This window comes from Panthera pardus, unplaced genomic scaffold, assembly GCF_024362965.1.
Source record: "Panthera pardus isolate Hobbes unplaced genomic scaffold, ASM2436296v1 HiC_scaffold_18, whole genome shotgun sequence".
In the NCBI taxonomy this organism is placed as follows: domain Eukaryota; kingdom Metazoa; phylum Chordata; class Mammalia; order Carnivora; family Felidae; genus Panthera; species Panthera pardus.
In genome coordinates this window covers 25,728,816-25,746,398 of record NW_026526743.1, presented here as the reverse complement: position 1 = coordinate 25,746,398, position 17,583 = coordinate 25,728,816, and the positions used below count along the sequence as shown (strand labels likewise).

General features: G+C 37.6%; 1 protein-coding gene across 5 annotated transcripts in view; it reads right to left on the bottom strand.

Annotated features, from left to right (window-relative positions):
- The window catches only part of PHKB (phosphorylase kinase regulatory subunit beta), a 258,770-nt gene that overhangs the window by 205,818 nt on the left and 35,369 nt on the right, over positions 1–17,583 (bottom strand). For all 5 annotated transcript variants that reach the window (XM_019456029.2, XM_019456030.2, XM_019456028.2 and 2 more), the window contains 2 exons: positions 8,124–8,213; positions 6,216–6,354 (listed from right to left, as the gene is read on the bottom strand). In XM_019456029.2, coding sequence (XP_019311574.2) covers positions 6,216–6,354; positions 8,124–8,213 — 229 coding nt within the window. The remainder of the gene's footprint in view (positions 1–6,215; positions 6,355–8,123; positions 8,214–17,583) is intronic.

The following is a 17,583-nucleotide window of genomic DNA, read 5'->3' as shown; positions in this document are numbered from 1 at the left end:
ATGGGATCTGGCATATTAGCAGGGGTGGATCGCAAGGTGTACAGGGGCGGGAGGGGCAGGCTTAGCTTGTTTTGCCCCGGGTGGTCCCCTGTGGGCGGGGCCCTGCAGCACCAGGAGGCAGACAGAACAGTCTATGGATGGATCCATAGAAGCACAGCACTGGGTGTTTGCATGGTGCAGGCAAGTTCGGTGACCCTTTCTTCCCCACTGAGGTGAGCTCTGTCTTCCGGGGCTCAAATACTCTCTCTCCTGGTGTCCTCTTGCCCTCCTGCTCTCCGAGCCGAGCTGCTGACTTAACATTCCAGATGTTAAGTCCTGCTTGCTGTCAGAACTCACACATTCCAGCCCCTCCCCTTTTGCAAGTCAGACTGGGGCTCTGCCTTGCCAGGCGGGCTGCCCCTCCACCGCCCTGGCTCCTTCCCACCAGTCCGTGTAGCATGCACCGCCTCTCCGCCTTTCCTACGCTCTTCCATGGGCCTCTTGTCTATGCTTTGCTCCAGAGAGTCTGTTCTGCTAGTCTTCTGGCAGTTTTCTGGGTTATTTAGGCAGATGTGGGTGGAATCTAAGTGATCAGCAAGACGCGGTGAGCCCAGCATCCTTATATACCGCCATCTTCTCCTATTCCATCTTGAAACCATAAAACTCTTAGAAAAAAAACGTGGGCAACAAAGTTTTCAACAATGGCCATAGGAACATTTTTCTAAATATGTTTCCTCAGGCAAGGGAACCAAAAGCAAGATTAAACCATTGGGAATGCCAAAATGAAAAGCTTTTGCACAGCAAAGGAAACCAGCAATGAGGCATAACAGCAACCTACTGAGTGGGACAATATATTTGCAAGTGATATCTTTGAGAAGGAGTTAATATCCAACATATATAAAGAACTTAACACAATTCAACACACAAAAACCAAATAGTTCAATTAAAAAATGGGCAGAGGACTGGAATGGATATTTTTCTAGAGAAGACCTACACACGGCCAACAGACACATGAAAAGGTCAGCGTCACCAATCATCAGAGAGTGCAAATTAAAACACAATGAGATATCATTTACATCTCTCAGAATGGCTAAAATCAAAATCACAAGAAACAACAATTGTTGGAGAGGATGTGGACACTTTGTGTGTCAGTGGAGGAAATGCAAATTGGTGCAGCTACTGTGAAAAACATTGTGGAGGTTCCTCAAAAATGTAAAAATAGAATTACCATATCATCCAGTAATTCTTCTACTTGGTATTTACCCAAAGAAAATGAAAAAACTTACTCAACAAGATATATGCACCCAACATTTTTTGTAGCATTATTTACAATAGTAGCCTAGGTATAGAAAGAATCCAAGTGTCCAATCATTGATGAATGGTTAAAGAAGATGTAATATATGTACACACACACACATACACACACCCACATTACTCAGCCAGAAAAAGAATGAAATCTTGCTATTCACATTAACATGTAAATTTTCTATTTCTTCCTGCTTCAGTTTTGTTAGGTTATATGCATCTAAGAAATTTATACGTTTCTTCTAGGTAGCCCAGTGTGTTGGGAAATAGTCTTTCATAATATTCTCTTATAATCCTTTGTATTTCTGTGGTATTGGTTGTTATTTCTTCATTGCTGATTTTGAGCCCTTTTTTTTTTTTTTTTTTTGAGTCTGGCAAAAGGTCTACCTTTTTTGTTCATCTTTTCAAAGAACCACTTCCTGGTTTCATTAATTATTCTGCTTTGTTTTTAGTCTCTGTTTCATTTATTTCTAATCTTTATTATTTCCTTTCTTCTACTAGCTTTGTTCACTCTTCTTTTTCAAGCTCCATTCGTTGTAATATTAGGTTGTTTAGCTGAAATTTTTCTTAAGACAGACCTGCATTGCTTAAGATGGACTGCAATCACTCCTTTTCGAACAGGTTTTGCTTTATCCCCCAAATTTTGGACCATTCTGTTTTCATTTTCATTTGTCTGCATGTATTTTTTATTCTGTTTGTCCGTTGACCCATTTCTTATTTGTTAGAATGTTATTTAGTTTCCATGTATTTGTGCCCTTTCCAGATTTTTTCTTGTGATTACTTTCTATTTTCATATCGTTTTGGTCAGAAAAGATGCATAACATTATTTCAGTCTTTTTGAATTTATTGAGACTTCTTTGGTGACCTAACATGTGATATCTTTTGGAGACATTCCATGTGCACTTGAAAAGAATATGTATTCCACTGCTTTTGAATGGAATGTTCTGAATGTATCTGTTAGGCCCAATTGACCCAATGTGTCATTCAAGGCCACTGTTTCCTTGTTGATTTTCTGGCCAAATGATCTATCCATTGATATAAGCAGAGTGTTAAACTCACCCACTATTATTGTATTCCTGTCAGTTTCTTCATTTATGTCCGTTAATAGTTGCTTTATGTATTTAGGTGGTAGCATGGTGGGTGCATAAATAGTTACAATTGTTATACCATCCTGTTGGACTGTTCCTTTTATCATTATGTAGTGTCCTTTATCTCTTATTATAGTCTTTGTATTAAAGTCTATTTTGTCTGATAAAAGTATCGCTACCCTATCTTTCTTTTAGCTTCCATTTGTATTATAAATGTTTCTCCATTCCTGTACATTCAAGTTTTCACTGAAAAATCAGCAGATAGCATTATGAGGTTTCCCTTATTTGTAACTGTTTTTTCTCTTGCTGCCTTTGAGATGTTTTGTTACTACTTTTTGCCATTTTAATATTATGTTTCTTGGTGTGAACCTCCTTAGGTAATTTCACTGCGGGCTCTCTGTGATCCCTGAATCTGGATATGTTTACTTCCCCAGATTTGGAAAGTTTTTGGTTTTATTTCTTTCTTTGATTTTATTTCTTCAAATACATTCTCTGTGCCCTTCCTCCTGGGATCCCTATAATGTGAACGTTATTACATGTGATGGTGTTGCTGAATTCCCTTAACCTATTCTCATTTTTTATTATATTTTTTTCTCTTATTATTCAGCCCAGTTGCTTTCCTTTACCCAGTCTTCCAGGTCGCTGATCCACTCTTCTGCCTCCTCTGATCTTCTACTGATTCCCTCTAGTGTATTTTTTATTTCAATTACGGACTTTTATATCTCTGACAGGTTCTTTTTTATATTTTATCTTCTGGAAGGTCTCACTGATATCCTCCACTCTTTTCTCAAATCCAGTGAGTATCTTTATGACCATTACTTTGAATTCTTAATTAGACATATTGCTTACTTCTATTTCATTTAGATCTTTTGTTGTGGTTTTGTCTTGTTCTTTCATTTGGGATATATTTCTCTGTCTCATTTTGTCTAACAATCTATTGGTTTTCATGTATTAGAAAAGTCAGCTGCATCTCCTGATCTCGAAAGTCATGGCCTTATGAAGAAGAGGTCCTGTAATGCCCTATAGCACAATGCTCTCTCTTTACCAGAACCAGGTACTTCAGGGGTATCTCCTATGTGGGTTGCATGTGCCCCACTGTTGTTAAGCCACATTTGCCTTCAGTTTTTTAGGCTACAATGGCTCACTTTGCCTGTTGTGGTTTCAGCAGGTAGGGTTTTGCTACCTGTTAAGAAGCCAATCTGTGGATGCATCAGGCTTCTATTTGGGTAGTGTCACCAGTTAGACCAGATGTCTGCCCTCAGCCCATCTGCTGGGGCTGGTTGCACTGACCTTAGGGGCGGTCTCCCTTCCTTGTCCTCTGACAAGTTTTCATTAGTGGTTGGGGCTAGCAGTCAAGCCAGATGGCTGTCCCCAGTCTGTCATCTGGAAATGCAGTCACACCGACCTGCAGGACACTCTCCCTGCTTTGTCCCCTGAAAGGCTTTCATTTGTGGGCAGGACCATCAGTCAGCACAGATGCCTGCACCCAGTCTATCTGCCAGGACCGCAGTCACACTGATTGGCAAGGCACTGTCTCTGTGCTGCTAGCTATAAATTTCAGCTGCTGAGGCTGTGGACTTGCTAGTGTGGATGGTTATCTTCCTCACTCCTCAGGGCAGGAGTCACTGTAAAATGGTGCCAGTCCCAGCCAGGGTTGCTTGCAGGGCGGGTTGGGGCAGGAGGTGCTTTGGAGACACACCTACCAAATGGGGCTGATCCCCAGGAGAACGCAGGGCAGGGTGCTTAGTACTAGCAGGATAAGTAGAAAGTGTTTGTGCTGGTTCTGCAAGTGTCCTGCTTTCTAGGCTACACAGGGGGAAAGAAATGGCACCTGACACCTCTTTTGTTCTCAGAAGAAGTCTCCTAAAGATCCTCAAGATCCTTGTCCCTCCAGCACTTGTTCTTACAAGAGTTATTTACATTAGTAAATAAATCTTTTTTATGAACACCCCACATGCTTTTCAAACTGTGTGACCACATGGGGCGCCTGGGTGGCTCAGTCGGTTAAGCGGCCGACTTCAGCTCAGGTCATGATCTCACGGTCTGTGAGTTCGAGCCCCGCGTCGGGCTCTGTGCTGACAGCTCGGAGCCTGGAGCCTGTTTCAGATTCTGTGTCTCCCTCTCTCTGACCCTCCCCCGTTCATGCTCTGTCTCTCTCTGTCTCAAAAATAAATAAACGTTTAAAAAAAAAAAAAAAAAACTGTGTGACCACATTACTTCTTATGCTGGCTCTTTAAAGGCAGGTGTTTGGTTTCCTATCACCCTCCAGCTCTGCCAGAGCTAAACCTGCTAATTTTTAAAGGAAGAATTAAGCCTTGCTGATTGTAAAAACTCCAGAATTCAAGCCCCACTAGCTTTCAAAGTTTAATGTTATAGACAGCCATCTTCCCAGTGTGGGTCCCCTGTGCCTAGAGTGCCATGTGGAGCCTGATCCTCTCACTCCTCTGTGCTGGTGGTGTGCATCCCCTTTGTGGTTAGTCTCCCAGGGGGTCTGGCTCCCAACCATGTCTCTGCCCTTCCTACTCTTTTCGATGTGGCCTCCTCTCTACAGTTAACTGTGTAAAGTCTGTTCTGTCAGTCTTTTGGTCATTTTCAGAGTTAGTTACACTAATGTGGCTGTTATCTTGGGTGTTTGTGGGACAAAGTTACCTCAGGATCCTTCTGCTCTACCATCTTCCTGAATCATTTCTTTAGTCTTTCTTACTCTAAATTATATTCATAACTACTTTCTAATCTTCTCTGATAGCTACATTTTTTAAGAGTCCAGGCAAGTTGACTTATAAGTAGCCACAATTTGGCTTTGTCTGATTGTTTACTCATAGGTAGATCTATTTAATCATTTTGGTAAGAAGTCAACATGGGCAATGTGCACTTAGCACTGTGTCACAGTGAAGCAACTCCTGTCCTTACTAGCCTGACCACTTGGTTAAGGTATTGCTGGCATTCTCTGTACTCATAGGACCAGTATTAGCTTGACATTCAAGGAAACTGTATTGTGCTCACATAGAATGTTAGGAAATGCTTGTAGTGACATTAGCAAACAAGTGTGCTAAAGGCCATTACTTCATATTATCTCAGTATTTGATTTTCTAAGTGCAACACATCAATAATTTTCAACAGAGGACTCATGTTCACGTGAAAGATACAATTTTCAAATCAGAAGTACATGCATATGTTTCACTTTCAGAAAATTAATATTCAGAAACCTAATCTTAACAATGGTTAAAATGTTTATCTCTGATGGTGAGTCAGGACACACACACTGAATGTTTTCCATATATTACAAAATAAGAAGATATTTTGTATTGTAAAGGGATTTTTTTTAACTTTATAAAATAATTATTTGATTTACAACCAGATTTAACAAGTGATAAATATCTCCATGAATTGCATGGGGAAAAAAAACTAAACTAGAGTGGGGTGGGGTGCAGTGGGGGGTGTCCTGGCCCTGGCTCTATCATTAACTAGTTGTGTATTTTTGGAAAAATCTGTTAACTACCTGGGCCCCAGTTTTATCATCTGCAAAATTCAATCAACCATTAATCCTTCTGATTGAAAGCAAGTAACTCAAAGAGAATGAGCAGATAATTCTGCCAAAAAGTAATGATGATTTAAAAACCTAACAGCTGAAAAAAATTTTGGTCACAAGGTCATTAAACTGTTAGAACTAGTCTGGTGTAAATCCTTAGGAAAACTTAAAATTTGTTTAGAGGCCTTGAGCAGTCACAGATCACACACAATGAGTCATCAGCAGAGCCAAAATATAGATGCTCAGTTCAACGTGGGCCAACAAAACCCTATTATCCAGACTTACAGTTACTAGAAGAGCACACACCAGCTTACCTGTATGCAAGAGCCAAAGCCCAGGCCCCAGCAGCACAGTAAAGACTGTCTTGGATTTTTGCCTTCTGATCATCACCGCAAGTTTTAGTGGGAAAGAGACCTGTGGTTGGACTTTGATATAGCAGCAACGTTGACTTCACTGGAATGGAAGACAAGAAAAAGAATGAACTGTACAGCCATCCATTTCCCTTGGGCTGAAGATCTCAATCCTCTTTCGTTTCCTCATCCTACTGCTGATAATTCTGTTGTTCCTAAACATACCAATAGTATACAACTTTTTAGAATGCAGAAATTACTTCATGTAAGTCACTCCAGCACAAGTGGGAATCCACTCTGCAGGAAGGGTATTTCTACTTTTGAGGATAGGACTCAGCTAATTAGCAATTAAAAAGCTTTTAGCATATCATACTTAATGTCAGTAAGTGTTGTAACATCAGATACAGAAAAAAAAAAGATCAATATCTTTTTATTATTGTTTTCAACAGAAGTTCAATAGGGAAACAAAACAAATGTACAACATAGAGTGGCATTAATGGGTAAATCCAAAGCCAGCTCCACTGCTAAATAAACCAGAATCCTATTTTCCATGATGACTAATTTGTGCCTAGACTTCTGAGAAATATATTCATTTTACATATTATACTATACAGGCTAGAGATATGTTTATCATTTCAAAACCAAATCCCATTCTCATATGACATGAAAACAAGTAAATAATTATTTTGAGAACATTTTACTTAAAAAAAAGTCTGACATTAATGTTTTATTACCTTTTATAAGAATCCTAAAATATAAAAATACACACACTAAAACTATATTTCCTAAAAGTGATTTTATTCCTAAATATAAATGATTTTCACCAAAATGCATTAAATTACTCTAATCTAGACTGACGTATGTCAACTACTTTTAGGACAGTTTTTCAAAGGTCCAAAGCATTCTCCTTCACAGAGATTAAAGAATTAACTTTCTTCTTTTTCTCAGACAAACCTGACATTATCATTACCATTTCTTTTAGAATGTCAGGGTATTTATCATTTTTCCCAGAGGAAAGAATTGGTCCTTAAAGTCTCAAGTAAACAACTGACATTTCTTTAAAAAGGTATTTACATTTCTTCATCTAGTTATGGCTACAATGATAATAAAAGGGCCACATAAGAACATATTCTAGAATTTTAACTAAAATAAGATGAATTAAGGTTTTATATGAAGTTAACACAAACAGCAACAACAACAAAAATCCTTATCTTAGAGAAATAAATAAATTAAATTTTATATTATTTGCCATACAAGGCCACATAAATGGCACAAGAAGCAAACTGGCAAAAATTAATAGGCTTTTCTAACTTACAGTCTGATGAACCAAGAGGAGTCCCATGCATACATATCTCAAAATTGCTTACTCACATTAAAAAGCAAAATTTGCCAGGCTGTTCTTGGCAAAACAAAACAGCAACAAATATAACAGGTACTTAATATTAGTAATAGTAACCTGAGATTATCTTTTGTATCCCAAAGAATTAGTAATAGATATAAAAGGTTTAGGACTACTTAGAAACCATGTATGGGTAAATGAGTAAGCAAGGAATACTTTTACAAAATCTTTATGTAGGTAGTAATGAAGAAACAGCCTCCAGTTCTCAAATCTAGTAAAGTTTAAGAGAGTAAAAAGACACAGAGGACACTGGTGACAGTTTTAAAATTATTCAAGGGACAGATATGATGTGCTGAAAATCTTTTATAGTCCCAGGGTCAAGATCCAATTGGAATATATAGCTGCCTAAGCAATGAAACTATCCCCACATCCAAATGAGAGATCATCATCATGCACGTAACATATGCAATATAAGGTAGAGTAAATACTAATCATAACTACCTAAGGACATGTTTTCCTCAAGTATTCCTTACCAATTCTGTAATAATGATCCAATTTATCCCACAGAGTTTCATTATCAGGTCTCGGAAGATTAATGCTTTTCAGAGGTTCATAAACGGAGCCTAAAAGAAAAATGAAAACCCATCAAATTCAGTCATTTTCACCAAGATAAACAAAACTTCTAAATAAATGAAAAAGCACTACTTAGCAATCTAATTTTCATTTTTATATGTGAACTAACACATTATATTACTGGTCAAATGTTTGGTAGGGGAAGGAGAGAGAAGAAATTGCCCTTGAAACAAGTACAGAAGGGTTCCAAATGTTATGGGAACACCCCCAACCCCCCAACACCTGGCAGTTACTATAGCTAATTCATATATATACTGGTCCCAACAACCCGAATACCACTAATACTTATGTGATAGTCCCTAGGTCAATAATTTCAGTTCCCTTTGAGAAATATCTACTTAAATGCCTTAAAATCCAAACCTTATTCTTCATGCTCATGATCAAGCAATTTTCTGCCAAATGATCATACCCCAAAAATCTCAAGAAAAAAGATAATACTGACATGCTCCAAAGTCATCCACTCCATGAATATTCAGAGAGTTTTCATACTAAAATTCTGAAGACTCTACTTACTCCTCGTTAGATAAAACTCATGCCATATTATCTGTACTAAAGCAGAAACCATTTCTACTTCTCATCCATGAAAACTACTCCAAGGTATTAACAGAGCATACTGCTCAGAAGCTGCAGAATACCCAATAATTATGATAATTTGCCACAAAATAGATACAGCAAATTGTTCACTTGACTGGTGCACATTCTCAACTGCTCACTGAAAGGAAGACCTCTGAACCTTCAGCCATCAGACTAAGTACTATCTCTCATTCTTTGTTAAAAGCACTCAAATTATAAACATCTCAAGGTCACAACGAATCCACAACTGGATTCAGGTAACGTACATCATATAATCCAACCACACAGCACAAGAGTGGCCCTAAAATTTACCTGGGGGTGAGGGATGTGTTGGCATGCATTAAGAATCTTTTTTTTAAAGAAAATTAAAATTGCAATGTCCAGTATGCTAGTATAAAGCCAAGGTATTTGGAATCCCTTTATGTTTAGGGAGATAATAAACAAGGAAGTAATGAAAGGATCTATATATTAAGGCAATAATCTCATTAACTTATGTTGGAAAGAATGATGATTTGTGCATAAAATCAGCAATATAAAATGACTTCCTCTGAGTGAAGAGAATTTCTAAAAAAGAATCTTCACAATGACACCAACCAGAATTGCCCCATAGGTAAGAATGGGAAGGCCTATCAACACAACAAGAAAGCTTCAGGACTCCTGCACAAGAGGTCAGGGCTTGGCCATGCCCTCTGCCTCCCTGCATTCAATAGCTCTGGGTAGGTGTTAAGTATACAGGCAGCCTGGCAGCTGGGAAAAAAAAATAATATGGCTACTGCTTACACATTAGGTGCTAAACTCTAGGAGTTTACACACTCTCAGTGAAGTTCATACAACAATTAATAAAATAAAATCAGGTACAAATCATCACAAGTTGTAAATTGGGGTACATATATAAAAAGATTAAAGAAGACACCTTTGCTGGGTGGAAGGATTGTGGATGAATGATATTTCCATTTTTTTTTAGAGCTCTATTATTAGAAGAGCTAATATTTTGCTTTATATAAGAAAAATAACATCACCAGAAGTTACATGTACTTTCATTACATAAACAATACATGTGCATGTGAATAAAACTTGAAATAGAATATGCAAAATTGAAATCCACCGTTGTATCTACCATAATACTTGTGAGTTTATTTTGAAAGATTGTTTTAATGGATTTTAGGGTAAAAAATAAATACCTAAATAAATGTTAACATTTTAATAATCACCATTGTATTGCTTCTTAAGTAAATGCATAAAATTAAACAAGGATGTTCCACACAATTTATGGCAAACAGTACCAAAAATCTGAAGTCAAAGGAAAAGTAATCAATGGTAACATTTTAAACAAGAATTAGCCTGAAAAGGTTCAATGCAAATAAAAATGTGGAGAAAGCAATCAATAGAGCATGAATTCCCAAAGACAATGAGAAAGATGCAAAATAACAGAAAACACTATTAAATGTTTAGAGTTCAAAACGAAACGAAGCTTTTCGATGTAAATTTTTCCTTTTCATGTTTTTCCCATTTGTATTATGCCTATATTTAAACATCACAAAGTAAAATAAAAATTATCATTTCTCCAATTTGTAAAATGAGTTTAAACATGTCAATCTGATTTTTTAGCTGACAATTCTCTTGGTATTAGAAAAATACAATCTAGTCTCATTTCAGAGCACATTACTACCAAAGATATTCACTGACAAAGAACAATAATACAAGAGGCAGAGTAATATTCCAGTTTTATCACGTAAGAGGAAGGGTTATTTTATTTAAGAGATTAAACAAGGAATTTCCTAAGAAATTTCCATGAGACAAAAACAATACCAAGAATGCGCATAACCTTAACAAAGCTACAAACTTTCTGAATTTGGCACTATAAAACACCAACAAGGTTTCTAAGTGTTATGGAAGAGGCTCTTAAGCAATCACAAGACAGAACTGGTAATTCAAGTAGCAAACACTAAAAGAATAAAAATGAGGACTCAAAAGGGAAGTCAAGGTGGAAAGCGGATAAGCAAACCAAAACAATTTCAATACTCTATTATTTGGGCATACAATCTTTCATTATATGATTGAAAGCCCTTTAATACTGTACATACAAAAATGTTATTAATCAAGGCTTTGGTGAACCCTTAACTAACTTTATCATTTCTCCATGTATGGTGATAGATGAAGATAAATACCATTATTTGTTCTCAATTAATATATGCATTGTATGCATAAAACTCTGGACCATATATCCAGTAGGCCACCAGGACCCACAGATTAGTAGGAAAGGTAAGATAAAGTTTTGAAGAAGAGTAATATGAGTTAGAGTGTGGGTTCCTTAAAAAACAAAGGATAGGAAAATTCAGCATCCCTGTGGGGCTGAGGGAACAGGAAACTTCTATCTCGCAATCTTTGAAAATAAAAGCAATTTCAAACAATGCACTGCCATCTGAAAATGAAGAAAACAACTAAACATGAAGTCATAAACATATATACAAACTTGCAGATACACTATCACAGCTCTAAAGCTGATACAAGGTCTTATGAAATAAGATACTACATACCAAGGGGTTTGTTTGTTTTTTTAAGTGATACACATGAAAAGATATATAACTAACAGGGTAAATTTTATTGAACACTGATCCAAGTATGATCTTTCACAAGAGAGAGAATTTTATTATAAACCTAAATCTTTAGAAAGCCTACAGGATTCTGATTTTCTCCCTCAATTAAAATAATTTCTTTTCAGATTAAAAAAATATCTAACATTCCTCACCCTAAAACAAGCATCATTAACATTTTGGTACATTCCTTTCAGGCATTTCTTTAAGCAATATATATAAACATACACAAAATTTACACATGGACTCATAACATACATGCTTTTTTTATCATGGACACTAGCCCTTTGCTCCCTTACCTCACCTCTTGCCCTCTTCTGTCCTCATTCCCATGTAAACATACTTTTCCCATATTTATCTAAAAAATATATATGCATCAATGAAGGAAGTCTTTTGTCGCTTGTTTTATAAAACTGGGGTCATGAAATAGACCCTTCCTTGCTTCCTGCTCCTCCCATTTGACAACACACATGGAAATCAAAAAAGGCAATGATTGTTTCTTTGACTGCTATATATTCCAGGGTATTGACACAGTATAATTTATTCAGTTATTCCCCTATCAAGAAGTATATACTTTTCTATTTTTGCCATCATAAACAATCCTGCAAAACATCCTTATGTGTACACAGATATAGCCAGTAGTATGCTAGAACCAATTAATGCTGGCTGAAAAGAGTTAACTGTTAAAGTTTCAGGAATTTTGGGAGCTGGTTATGAAACACATAAATGAAAATTAAATTATAAAAGCTTATAGATGAATAATTATTAAAACAAAGGTAATAAGTATTCAAAATTCATCACTTCCTAGTTTTACATTTTACTATGATATATGCTCTTGAATTGACTTATACCTATAGATCTGTACCGTGGAAATACCATATAATAGCATGTTACAACACATGTCTTTCCAACTCTGCATTCAGCGATGTCATGTAGATTTAAGTAGTTGTGACAAAAAACAAATGGTCTGCAAAGGCCTAAAATTTTTACCATCTTGCCCTTTATAAAAGAAGTTTACTCACCTCTAATTCCCAGAAGTACTAAATTAAGCAATAAGTGTACTTTTTACAAAATAATGGCAAATTGCATTTTTTTAAAGGCTAAAACAATTCACATGTCTACTAGATATAAATGCTCCTTACTTTTAAAAGTTTTTCCAATCTGATAAAAACAAAGTAGTTATCTCACTTTTGTTTTTCATTTCTCATACAATTAGTGAGTTTGAAAAATATTTACAGATTGGCCATTTGGATTTGCTCTTCTAGAAATTGCATACATCCTATTGCCATTTGCTACTGCTTTGTTAGTGTTTTTGTCATCAATTTCTAAAAGCTATTTAATATTTTGCTATTTTGCTACTTCATTTCAAATATTATCCCCTGAGTTTTCGTTAGTATACCAATACTACATATAAAAAACTTTCAATAGTTAAATATATCTATCTTTCCTCACTTGGTTCTAGTTTTCCTTTCTGTTTAAAAAGGTTTGTGACAAAATGAGCAAAGGAGAAAAAAGAGAGAGAGAGAGAAAGGCAAACCAAGAAACAGACTCTTAACTATGGAGAACAAACTGGTGGTTACCAGAGGGAGAAGGGTGGGAGGATGGGTTAAACAGATAATGGGGATTAAGGAGTACACTTGTGATGAGCACCAGGTGTTCTATACAAATGTTGAATATTATTGTACTAAACTATTGAACTATACTGTACACCTGAAATTAATATTACACTACATGTTAACAGAAATTTAAATAAGAACTTAAAAATAATAAATTAAAAATGGTTTTGACAATCTCTAGGTTACATAGTTGCCTCAACTTTCTTCTAAGCTTTTTATAATAAATCTCCCATTTAGGGAAATTTTGATCCACTGGGAATTTGTTTTCTAAAGTGCTTTTAAAGTAAATAATGAGGCCCGGAATTTTAAAAAGATCAAATTGGTCTAATTTTTTTTTTTTTTTTTTTGGTTACAGAATACTGAATAGAAAGGTCCATTCATCCCAAATTATAAGCAGAGACCATCTCAAGTTATGGGATGCAAACAGACCATTTCTTCTTGAAATAATATAACTTAATTTTCAAAAGCTATATAAAAACTCTAGTGTCTGATAATGTAGCATGTGGCCTACTTATACTTTCTCACAGTTACAATTTTATGCAAGATTTCAAACCTAACATGAACAAACAATATTTGCAAATAGCTTAAATAAGTCAGATTTTTGTGTAATTGCATTCATGTCTCTAAAAATATCACTGCCTCAGGGAACATATACAGATTTTTTTAAGTATTTTACGTAGCATTCGGTACTGAATATTGACACAAAGTTAAAACATAAACAGCATACTTTCATTTTTCTTTGGGTCTTGGATTCTAGCAGAAAAATACACAAATTTGTGAGTAGAATCCTAGCCCAAGGAAAGAATCAATCAGTATCTTCTTTCTGCATTTTATTATTGATTGATTGTCTACTTTGGAAATAGAGCAAGCTGAAATGTACCTGTTCTAATGATTCCAACTTTAGAATCTGCTCCTGCCTTAGCTAATTTACCATAAGCAACTAATTTTATAGATAGAGGACATGTTAAAAGTTGTGATTTTTCAGTTAGTAACAAGTATCTGAAAGCCTAAGGAGTAGTTTTTGAAGCCTGTGAAGTAGAGACTAATAAACTAATAAGAAAGTATGTACAAAGAAGCAGTAAAAAAACAAAATCCCTGAGGTCCTGATGTCCAGGGTTGGTGAGTTTGAGCCCTTTGCATTGGGCTCTGTGCTCTCAGCACAGAGCCTGCTTGGGATGGTCTCTTCTCTCTCTTTCTTTCTCTCAAAAATAAATAAACATTTAAGGAGTAATATTTGGGGGGACCGGCAGAAGATGGCAGCATAGGAGGACTCTGGGCTCACCGGCGTCCTGCTGATCACTTAGATTCCACCTACACCTGCCTAAATAACCCAGAAAACCACCAGAAGACTAGCAGAACGGAGTCTCTGGAGCCAACCGCAGACGAGAGGCCCACGGAAGAGGGTAGGAAGGGCTGAGAGGCGGTGCGCCCTGCACGAACTGGCGGGAGGGAGCCGGGGCGGAGGGGCAGCCCACCGGCCAAGCAGAGGCCCCGAGTCTGGCTAGCAAAAGCGGAGGGGCCGGACAGAGTGTGTTCCAACAGCAAGAGTGACTTAGCATCTGGGAGGTCATAAGTTAACAGCTCTACTCGGAAAGCGGAAAGGCTGGAGGAAAAATGGAGGGAGAGTTGCTGAGCCCCGGGAGGACAGAGCTCAGTTTGGCGGGAAACAAAGGCGCTGCCAGCGCCATCTCCCTCGCCCATCCCCCAGCCAAAATCCCAAAGGGAACCAGTTCTTGCCAGGGAACTTGCTTGCTCCGGGCAAACACCCAACGCTGTAATTCTGCAGAGCCACCACTCGAGCAGCGGGTCTGACTCCCTCCCGCTGTCATAGGGCCCCTTCTGAAGTGGATCACCTAAGGAGAAGCGAGCTAAGCCTGCCCCTCCTGCCCCCGTGCACCTTGCCTACCCACCCCAGCTAATACGCCACAACACCAGCACCACAAGCCTGGCAGTGTGCAAGTAGCCCAGACGGGACACGCCACCCCACAGTGAATCCCGCCCCTAGGAGAGGGGAAGAGAAGGCACACACCAGTCTGACTGTGGCCCCAGCGGTGGGCTGGGGGCAGACATCAGGTCTGACTGTGGCCCCGCCCACCAACTCCAGTTATACACCACAGCACAGGGGAAGTGCCCTGCAGGTCCGCACCACTCTAGGAACTATCCAAAATGACCACATGGAAAATTCCCCTCAAAAGAATCTATAGGAAATAATAACAGCTAATGAACTGATCAAAAAGGATTTGAATAATATAACAGAAAGTGAATTTAGAATAATAGTCATAAATTAATCGCTGGGCTTGAAAAGAGTATAGAGGACAGCAGAGAATCTATTGCTACAGAGATCAAGGGACTAAGGAACAGTCAGGAGGAGCTGAAACACACTTTAAACGAGATGCAAAATAAAATGGAAATGACCACGGCTCGGATTGAAGAGGCAGAGGAGAGAATATGTGAACTAGAAGATAAAATTATGGAAAAAGAGGAAGCTGAGAAAAAGAGAGATAAAAAAATCCAGGAGTATGAGGGGAATATTAGAGAACTAAGTGATACACTAAAAAGAAATAATATACACATAATTGGTATCCCAGAGGAGGAAGAGAGAGGGAAAGGTGCTGAAGGTGTACTTGAAGAAATAATAGCTGAGAACTTCCCTGAACTAGGGAAGGAAAAAGGCAATGAAATCCAAGAGGCACAGAGAACTCCCTTCAGAAGGAACTTGAATCGATCTTCTACACGACATATCATAGTGAAACTGGCAAAATACAAGGATAAAGAGAAAATTCTGAAAGCAGAAAGGGATAAACATTCCCTAACATATAAAGGGAGACCTATAAGACTCGTGACTGATCTCTCTTTTGAAACTTGGCAGGCCAGAAAGGATTGGCAGGAGATCTTCAAGGTGTTGAGCAGAAAAATATGCAGCCGAGAATCCTTTATCCAGCAAGTCTGTCATTTAGAATAGAAGGAGAGATAAAGGTCTTCCCAAACAAACAAAAACTGAAGGAATTCGTCACCACTAAACCAGCCCTACAAGAGATCCTAAGGGGGATCCTGGGAGACAAAGTACCAGAGACATCGCTACAAACATAAAACATACAGACATCACAATGACTCTAAACCCATATCTTTCTATAATAACACTGAATGTAAATGGATTAAATGCGCCAACCAAAAGACTTAGGTATCAGAATGGATAAAAAAACAAGACCCATCTATTTGCTGTCTACAAGAGACTCATTTTAGACCTGAGGACACCTTTAGATTGAGAGTGAGGGGATGGAGAACTATTTATCATGCTACTGGAAGCCAAAAGAAAGCTGGAGTAGCCACACTTATATCAAACAAACTACACTTTAAATTAAAGGCTGTAACAAGAGATGAAGAAGGGCATTATATAATAATTACAGGGTCTATCCATCAGGAAGAGCTAACAATTATAAATGTCTATGCGCCGAATACGGGAGCCCCCAAATATATAAAACTATTACTCATAAACATAAGGAACCTTATTGATAACAACGTGGTAATTGCAGGGGACTTTAACACTCCACTTACAGAAATGGATAGATCATCTAGACACACAGTCAATAAAGAAACAAGGGCCCTGAATGATACATTGGATCAGATGGACTTGACAGATATATTTAGAACACTGCATCCCAAAGCAACTGAATATACTTTCTTCTCGAGTGCACATGGAACATTCTCCAAGATAGATCACATACTTGGTCACAAAACAGCCCTTCATAAGTATACAAGAATTGAGATCCTACCATGCACACTTTCAGACCACAATGCTATGAAGCTTGAAATCAACCACAGGAAAACGTCTGGAAAACCTCCAAAAGCATGGAGGTTAAAGAATACCCTACTAAAGAATGAGTGGGTCAACCAGGCAATTAGAGAGGAAATTGAAAAATATTTGGAAACAAATGAAAATGAAAATGCAACAATCCAAACGCTTTGGGATGCAGCAAAGGCAGTCCTGAGAGGAAAATACATTGCAGTCCAGGCCTATCTCAAGAAACAAGAAAAATCCCAAATACAAAATCTAACAGCACACCTAAAGGAAATAGAAGCAGAACAGCAAAGGCAGCCTAAACCCAGCAGAAGAAGAGAAATAATAAAGATCAGAGCAGAAATAAACAATAGAGAATCTAAAAAAACTGTACAGCAGATCAACGAAACCAAGAGTTGGTTTTTTGAAAAAATAAACAAAATTGACAAACCTCAGCCAGGCTTCTCAAAAAGGAAAGGGAGATGACCCAAATAGATAAAATCATGAATGAAAATGGAATTATTACAACCAATCCCTCAGAGATACAAGCAATTATCAGGTAATACTATGAAAAATTATATGCCAACAAATTGGACAACCTGGAAGAAATGGACAAATTCCTAAACACCCACAAGCTTCCAAAACTCAATCAGGAGGAAATAGAAAGCTTGAACAGACCCATAACCAGCGAAAAAATTGAATCAGTCATCAAAAATCTCCTGACAAATAAGAGTCCAGGACCAGATGGCTTCCCAGGGGAGTTCTACCAGACGTTTAAAGCAGAGATAATACCTATCCT